General features: G+C 40.8%; 1 protein-coding gene across 1 annotated transcript; it reads right to left on the bottom strand.

Annotated features, from left to right (window-relative positions):
- Positions 1-1,045: 1,045 nt before the first annotated feature.
- TRUB1 (TruB pseudouridine (psi) synthase family member 1) lies at positions 1,046-9,143 on the bottom strand (the record flags this gene model as incomplete). Its single annotated transcript, XM_010018911.1, has 5 exons — positions 1,046-1,573; positions 2,931-2,987; positions 4,107-4,246; positions 5,334-5,406; positions 9,062-9,143. Coding segments are annotated over 5 exons (567 nt in total), but the record flags the coding sequence as incomplete, so codon positions are not given.
- Between the last annotated feature and the right edge of the window lie 214 nt (positions 9,144-9,357).

Below are 9,357 nucleotides of genomic sequence, written 5' to 3'. Positions count from 1 at the left end.
ACTCAAGAGTCAAGTCTCTGTACTCCAAACCCAAACCCTAAGGTGTAGGAGTTGTTCAAAGCCACAGCAGGACACTTGGCCTGCAGCAGCATAGAACTGTAACAGCAGCCAGTCCACTGCTCTTCAGTGATGCTTCAGGGACCATTTCAAAAGCAGGATTTTCTCTCAAATATCACTCACATGGTTAAACTATTCCTTGTGTTCCTCATCATGACAAGAGGAAAACAGACCAGCTACTAACTTGTATGGGGATACATAGTGAAATCCTTCTAGGATAGTCCATTACACACATGGAAACAAACTAGGGTGCTTTTTAGCATTCTCAGACCACTGTGTTTTAGTAATTTTGAAAATCCCAAGGGAAGCACTGGTGAGAAATAATCAGTTCAACCAAATTCCATTGACTATGTGAATTGTGGAACGGGTCCTCACTGCCCCAGTGGATTAAAACAGCTTCAGCAAGGATCCTTGATGGTGTATCCTTCTTGCCTGTACAATGAGTACAGGTTGTACTGTACAACAGTCAAAGCCCAGAAGCACATCAACCTTCTACCCAATCCACAGCAGACAGCTCAAGCAACTCACAGATGGCAAAAGTGAATTCCAGAAGCCCTGTGAACAGCATAACAGTTAACTATCCTTTAAATTATGGATGGTCACCAACTGGGATGTTGCAACAGAATAAGATTTGTACACCTGTAACGATGACTATGCTCTTCAGGGCACCTGTTATCAAACAGTTATCTTCAGGGCTTCTTTACACTTGAAACTCTTTACTTACACTGACAGCTCAGGCAACGTAAAATACTAGCATTTAATGCAGTCTGGATAACATTTTACTGAAAGAACAATCTGCATAGGAAAAACTCCAGTAAAATGGACAGATCCAATGGATCCATGGATTTCAAGAAAGCAAATTACCACGCCACATTCTTGCACCTTCAGGCTCTGACAGTCTTGTCACCATGGTATTTCAGGATTTGAATACCAGCTACAAAGAAAGAAAAAGATAATTTTTTGGGAGCACATTTATCAAACCTTAATGTTTATGTTTTATTGAGGAAGTGGCAACAACAGGTATATTTCACCCTATGAGTTCTTTAAAACTTTATGAAGATTTGACATCAGTGGCAGATCCATTTACAGTATGCAAGAAGGAAATAAACAGATGAGGAAACAGCAAGTGCTGGATATTTTCAGTGCATGTTCTCAGCCCAGAAAACAAAAGAACCATTTTTCTTGCACTGCAATTTGTCACCCTCCCAGTACAGACTTGTAGATATACACAGGAGGCAAGACAATCCCAATCCAATCTTAAAATGTCTCAATCATTCAGTCTTTTTCCTTGACCTAACTTATCACTTATCTTCACAGCTCACAGCAGTTTCACCAGGATGCTCTGTCTTCAATTTTTTATGAGATGGCTCTCCTGGGAGAAGAGATGTGCAGTGCTCTAAGGATCGTGCAATTTCATCAATTGTCCATTTGTCTTCATGAAGGGCATGCTCCTCCAGCGTAAATGGCCCGTGTTTGGTTCGGGTCAGCTCTTGCATAGTGGCACAGGTAGAGAGTTCTACGGTAAAGGAGAAAAGAGGATTTAGAAGTGCATGGTTGAAGTTTAACTATCTGCAACTCAGTTAAAACATATTTTTACATGCAGCCTTCTACATTATTCTGCTTTGTTTGAGAAGGAAGTTCATGAAGATTTTGCACTCTTTTCTATCTTCTTAAATTTGAGCCAAGGAACTCCTTTGATTTCCATAGCTCTCCAGTGTAGCAGAGTTCAAAATCTGACAGAAAGTTGTCAAAAGGTTTTCCAGATTTAAGTCAGAATGAAGAGAGATGAAATAATTATGTAAGCAGAACATCCTGCATTCACAAGTGACTTGGAAGACCATGTACTCTTTTTCCACAGCCTTTGAGGCTTTAGCACTTCCTGCCTTCAAGAAGGATTTTTGACATCTTCATCCTGTGTTGCCTATCAGGGTAACATAAACTAAGATAAGGAAAAATAAAAAATATCAACAAATGCTTTGCTATGTGAAATAAACACCAGGAGGACACAATTACATAATGAGGAGCTACAAAACGTAACAGCAACCAGAGTTGACTTGTAAGTGCACAGACACACTAAAATATTCTCTCCCATTCCTCCTGATGCACGAAGATTTATATTGCTTTTTACATTTTTGAAAAGAAACCAGCTGAGGACAGACTTTATCTTGGTTTGTCATTAAAAAACTGAACATAAGCCAGTATGCTCAGAAAGCAATAACAGAATCTTCGACTTGCCGAAGCACAAACAACAACATTGAAATTCAAAGGGTTATCCCACATCACTTGCTTTCTGATCTGCAAATGTATCATTTAAAAAAATCCCTGAAATGGATTATCTGTTCTCCATCATGCAATTTGATATAGAGCACAAGACAAATAACCCTGTAGGAAAGCAAAACCATTCATAGTCTAAGCAAAGGAGAAAGAAAACACTAGAAAAATCACCCCAAATGTAGAGTCTTTCCAGCAGATAGGGTTTATTATGTGCATGGTAATGTTCTGTGCAATCTGTTTTCAAAATGTGATGAATAATGTTTAAAAAGACAGTATCTTTCTTCTTCTCATCCTTAATCTGAGTTAGCTTTAACATATGGAGAAGGAAAAGAAAAAATCCCCACCCTGCCTTGTATTATCTTGCTCAGTGCTATTGCTTACTCCATTTTTATCTCCCAGCCCCCAGGGTCCTCTGGCAATTATTTAGCTTTCATTCCCAAGGAAAATACCTTTGTATATAAAAACAAGTGATAGCACTACAATTCTGCAAAATAACACATGGGTCTAGTTACTGGAGATACACAAAATGACAAAATGCTTCCATAAACAGACACATTCATTCCTTAAATGTTTCCTTCATGGGATTTTTTTATGCCTACCTTTGCCAATGTCACTGACCAGGCTCCTGACATAAAAGCCACCGCCACATTCAACATCTGGAATGTGAACAGTGACATGGTAAATTGCCAGTGCAATGTGAAATCTACTTTACATAGAAACCATGCCCCCACATAAATGTAAAAATGCACTAAGCAAACAACCCAGTGATAAAATATTTATAGGATGCAACATCAATTATTCATCCTGTAACATATGTGTGGGTGAGATTGCTAAGCTAGACAGGAGGGAAAGCAAATACAATGGCAACCGAACTACCTCGCTAGAAATTAAGTACTTGCTGTGGTATGTCAACCAATGCTTCCCTCCTATTTATTTTAAAAGGTTCAGAAGGTTGTTTTATGTTTCTAATGGTGAAATCAAGTTATTTCAAGTATAGCTTAAACTCTCAGTTCTTTTAAGATACAACACACAGGCAGCTCCAATAAAATTTTAAATTCACCTTTAACTTTCCCTGCTCTCTCTGCCTTCCCCTTCTCCCTGTCAGAGATCTGCGGCTAGTCACCCAACCATAAAGTGAGGGCTGAAGTAACACAGCACCGAGTGCTGTCACTCATACCTGCTCATCATTTAACATCTGGTCCATCAGAGGACTATGGATCAACCAGTAGCTGAAAAGTGCAAGATATTATCTTGACCTTAAAGCAGCATCAAACATTTACAACAGTCTTTTTGGTTTATTTATTAATGTGCTGCTTAATGTACTACCCAAAGTTCTTCATGTATGACAGAAGGAAGGATAAGATTCTGCCTCTTCCAACCAAGAAAGAGGCCTGACAGTAACTGATACTGGTCATAGCTGTGCCCTGGGAGAGATGCCAGCACGTCTGGGCATCTGTAAAAGAATGGGCAAACTGAAGTAAGCAGACCTGAGAAAGGAGGGATGAGCTGGAGGTTGCAAAATCATGGACAGATGCAAATAATCCCTGACCAGCCTCTCAGAATTTTCCTCACAGAAAGATTACATATAATCAGCTTAACTTAAACCCAAAATACGGTGCCTTTGCTGGAAAGCAAAAGACTCCACACATGGGCTCACACCAAATTAAATAGCTGAGCAAAATGAAACCCATTTCACTCTCTTAGTCCCTTTCTGAGTGTAAACAAACACTAAAAAGCTGGGGGCATCACTCTATGTAATAATCTTTGGCCTTTACCCAGTGTGAACAGTGGTGGCTGGAACTGTTGGAGAGAGAGGCTGTACACTCTTACTGGCCGAGCAGGCTTTGCTTCAACTGCTTCTCCTCTCTTCATCAGAGTTGATAGCCTTTCTCCATCCTTCTTCAAAGCAGAATAGCTGATCAGATAGACCATGAAAATGTGTGTCATACGGTTGTAATAGAACAAGCTTCCCATTCTCCAGATCCTGTTAATATTCTACTACAGTAGCACATATTTTACCCTTCTAATCCTCTCCAAGTGCTCACAAAAAATAACTTCCCAAAAACCCTAGCAAGTGCTTCTGGAATCTCTTACACACAGAACAATCCCATTTCCCTGTAGCTATATAAACTGAAAAACACGAGATGGTCCTGTATTCACCTCTTGCTGTACAGACTTAAAGGTGTTTCATCACTCAACTCGTAGTTTATGAAAACAAAGGGTTTGTAGAAGGGGTACAACTCTTGCAGCTGTCTCTAACATACTGTCTCTCAGAAGTGTGCAGGGCGTGCTCTGTTTCAGTGTTAAGCTGAGCTGAGCACGAGGAACTGCTTAGACAACTCCTGTAATTCTGCCTTGCACCTTTGCTCGTTTCACAACAGGGTCTTCCCTGAACAGCAACTCCCAAGTTACGTAGCCTTGCTCCAAAATGTTTAGGAGACCACTACAGAACAACAACAACAACAAAAAATTTCACTGATTACATGAAATTTTATCCCAAGCTCCAACTTTGGTCTTGACAGAAAGATGACCCTAGAAAAATCTCTGAAGAACTTGCTCAGATTAGCAAAGGATAATTTGCAACAGGTCACATGAAGCAGAACACCTACTGAATTACAGCCCTTACAGGACTCACACTGGAACCACAGCAACTGACCCATTGTAAATGCAAAGGAAAGCATGTTAGTTTAAACCACCATAAAAGCCATCTGTCACAAGCTAAGTGCTTGCACGCTGCCAGCTGCTATGGCTCACCTGACTAGAAGAAATTTGCTAAGCTACAGAAACTCAGTCACTAATCACTCATTCAGAAAACTAATTCATAGTTATTTAAGGCATTCTACACAGATGCCTGCCCTTACCCACAACTAACATTTAAGACTTGGAGCTTTGCTTTCTAACTGGAAGACACAACAGAAATCATCAAGCCCTGCAAAGCTGTTGAAGACTGCTTCACTACTTTATATTTACCCAAAAAAGCCAGAGGCTCCAGGTGGACTTACAGTGGGGGAACCTGCATTATGTCCCCTGTGAACTTCTGTAGCACATTTTCAAGATCTCCTTTTGTTATCTGGTCTGTAGAAAGAAGACAGTAAGTATGTTAGCACTGATTATTCATATGGCATTAACGGCATCAATCATGTTCTGCAAACAGCTACAAAGAAGAGTTGATCTCATCTGAATTTAGATTGGGTGAAAAACACCAAAGAGCTAAAAAACAGAATGTAGGTAGGAGTGTGAATTATCACAAAAAGAGTGGAACAAACTGTCCAAGGTGATTAAGACAGTCTGGACACATTCAGAAGGGCAGAAATCCCAATACACACCGTTTTCTTTCACAATTTCTCTCTCTTGGGCCTTCAAATTCTTTTTTTTTTGGTGACCTATGCAAAAACAACAAAATCTGCCCAATTCTGATTTTCATTAAAGGAGAAGAAAGACCAAAATGCTCATCTAACCTTGGCAACTTCTCTTTAGAAGTACCTAATTGCAGTGAAAAATACAACGGATTATTAGAGAACAAAAGCATTGTGGGGGTATTTGCCAGTGAAGAAACAGACTGCATCTGGAACAACACCCCAAATGTCTGTCTCAGACAACTAACCTGCAACTGCACACCACGGTATTGTTACATATTAAGTTAGGCAATTTCACTGAAGAAATCCTGTAAAAGAAAGATAGCTGCTTTAGGCAACCTACTCTCTTTTAAGAGTCCACATACACACCTGTCCCACTTTTATTAGGTTGTAACCCATGCAGGTGACTGCATTGGTCCTTTGAAATGCTGTTCAATAGATATGATGTCCATCCCTAATTTGTTTATACAATACAAACGTCAGATCTGTAATCGTAACACTCTTGAGGGCATTTCTACTCTCTAGGACTTGACTAGTCCTGTTACTTGTAAGTTATATTCAAATAGTGTCACCCTACTAAGCCAACAGCATCCTGGAACAAAACCCAGCCAAATTTACTGAGCCTTCATTGTTTTGGAACAGACCTTTACTTGCAAACCTTACAGAAGAGATGTACGTCATGCTGTAAGTAAAAAAGAAGAGGTTTCTTTGCACAGCAGCATTGGAAGATGGCAATGTGGTACCTCACTTTTGCAAAGCACACTTTGCAGTGTCAGGAGCAGATGCTGTGCCTAGGCCCCAGCTGCTCCCTCAAGAAGTGTCATTAACAGCAAGGTTGCAGGCACCCAAGTCAGTCAGGGATGCTGGGAGAGACCAACGCACATCAGAATATGGGGTAGGAACAACAAAATCAGTTGTATAGTAAGTCTGGATCTTCTGAGGAGCTTCTTACATGGTTATTTCAATCTTCTGATTGTATTATTCTGGTTTAGCAACATATCACAACAGAACTACATGGCAAAAAGTTAGCATGACCCAGCTCTATGCTGGTGATCCCATCAGCCTCCTTGTGAGCCCCAGGTTGCTTCAGGCTACGATTTGAGTATTTAAGATCTAAGTGTAAGTGCCACTTGGGGTTCTCTTTCAGTTTTCACCCCATGAACTGCATTTGTGGTTAGGGCATTTAATGAGATATCCGAGTTCAGTTCCTGCTCTGATCTCGTATTTCCCTGCTTGAGGGGTTACATCAAGCCTCTGAGGTAATCACTCATGCTACAGGCAAGCTCTATCTCAGGAAAAAAACCAAAGCACCATGTGAGGAATGATGGATTAAGCCATTTACAAACAAAGTTGGGTGGTGTGTTATCAAAGTAAATATTTACAGATGAGTTTGCTAAGATCTAGAATAAATCATATTTATGTCCTGCAATACACTGTGGCACAAGCTGGCCAGTATTACATACTGAAAACCTAAACCCATGTCCTTTTCTATTTTTTTTTATCATGCACTGCCTTTCTGTTAATGGACTGTATTGGATTCTTGCCCTCTCCTAGAATAACACACAAGCTGGTGGAGCTTTCATCCAGGTCTCAGTCAGAAAGAATGTTCTAGCAATCTTGTCACAAACAGTTTCACTATGTCTAAACTGCGTATCTGTCCCAGGCACCAGTTTGGACTCATGGGCCAGCAACTAAGTGCTCACTCACACCACACACAGCCCGGTGGGATGGGGAGAACTGGAAAAAAGGTACAATCTGTGGCTTGAGATAAGAACAGTTTAGTAAGTGATATAAAAGTTAAATATAATAAGAACAAATGGAAGTCAAGAGAAAGAGAGAAATGAAACCCAAGACAATACAATTGCTCTGGAGAGGGACTTTTTACACGGGCATTTAGTGACAGACAAGGGGGAATGGCTTTAAACTGACAGAGGGGAGATTGAGATGAGCTCTTAGGCAGAAGCTCTTCCCTGTGAGGGTGCTGAGGCGTTGGCACAGGGTGCCCAGAGAAGCTGTGGCTGCCCCATCCCTGGCAGTGTTCAAGGGCAGGTTGGACACAGGGGCTTGGAGCAACCTGCTCTAGTGGAAGGTGTCCCTGCCCGTGGCAGGGGTTGGAACTGGATAAGCTTTGAGGTCCCTTCCAACGCAAACCAGGCTGGGATTCTATGATCTGCTAGGGAACGTAAATCTGGCAGTGCCAACAGCATCCAGGATTGGGCCTCAGTGTACAGAAAAGGCACTAAACCAGCTTGCAAGATATATAAAACTCTTCCTGAATGACTCCAGTGGACCACAAAAGGAAAGTGCCTGCAGAAAGCTGCCTGCTATATTCACTATACGAAAGTGTCACATTTTAGTCCTCCAAGTATCCCTAGACAGCAGTTTAGAAGGAAAGCTGCTGTTTATTACAGTTAGTCACAATGAAAGGATGTACTGAAGAGAGCTCCTTAGGTTTAACCCCTCCTGAACTTGCCCTCTCACCTGCCTCAAGTACAGAGACAAACTGCATAAGAAAGGGGGTTGGGGGCAAGAGGGGGAATCCAGGCCACCTTTTCCAGCATGCTATTAAAACAAGCTAATTTACTTCATGTACCTATTACCAGCTACCACAAACAATGTGGGACCTGGAGAGTTGCTAAGCAACCACTTACTTTTTTTCCCTTTTTTTCTCCAGGTTGTGAAAGAATTAATAGTAAATACATTTGTTGTGTCCCTGATTAGTTCTGTGTTGTTTCTGAGATGCCCTGGGTATTGTGGAATTGTCCACACCAACAAAGCCAGTCAGGATTAGTTATGAAGCCTTCAACTCTAGCACTGTGCTTTGTGGGTCAGAAAAGTTCATCTCTTGAAGTTGCTAGGACACAGACTGCAAGCAAGAGCAAGATTTGGTAGGTGTACATATATGCAGAGAGTAGTTTATGCCATCCTCATTTTACATTGAGTAGTCTACAGATAAAGGGGCATCCTAAAGGGCAGATACAAGTACTTTATTCCCCCACTGGCCTTGAAGGGTGTTACTAAAAGAACACTCATGGGACTACATGCTGAAAAAGGAAAATTTTACTGGACACAGCACGTCATTTGTCAGCCTCTCAAAGATTTCAAATGACACAGTCCTGCCCAATTCTATTTTCTCCCTCCTAATCTAATGCCTGGTTTGTTTCTTTCCAGAAAAAATGAACACTTGCACTGGACATAATTGCATGAAGCTGCTCTGAATTATATGAGCACTGAAGTTGAAGATGAAATAATCCTAGTTTGATTTCACATTTAAACTTAATTCACAGAGTGCCAAACATCTCTTCCGCTTTTCTATGGTAGAGACCATTTAAGCCTTCAAATCACATCAAGTATAGAGATAAATTTTTGCTTACCATAAGGTTTTTCTTCAGTTACTTTTCCTGTAGCATCTAATGTATCAGTAGCTTTGCCCAGTAGTCCAATGGCAGTGTATTTCTGGGAAGGAAAAAGGGTTTGGTGAGTCGGGTCTTCAAGGTTCTTTCTTTGTTAATAGAGACTGCAACTACTTCAGTCAGGACAGGAAGAATACTATCTAAATAGTCAATCCAGTGCCTTTGGGTAAGCAAAAGTAAAGATGAAAAGACATGGAACTAAACAAAAAGTAAATCCTGAATTACATGTGCCTATGACTTCAGTTTTAGAAACCCCA

The sequence above is a fragment of the Nestor notabilis genome, unplaced genomic scaffold, assembly GCF_000696875.1.
Source record: "Nestor notabilis isolate BGI_N333 unplaced genomic scaffold, ASM69687v1 scaffold3287, whole genome shotgun sequence".
NCBI classification, from domain to species: Eukaryota; Metazoa; Chordata; class Aves; order Psittaciformes; family Psittacidae; genus Nestor; species Nestor notabilis.
Note: the sequence above shows the minus strand (reverse complement) of the source record. Positions and strands in the feature narration are given on the sequence as shown.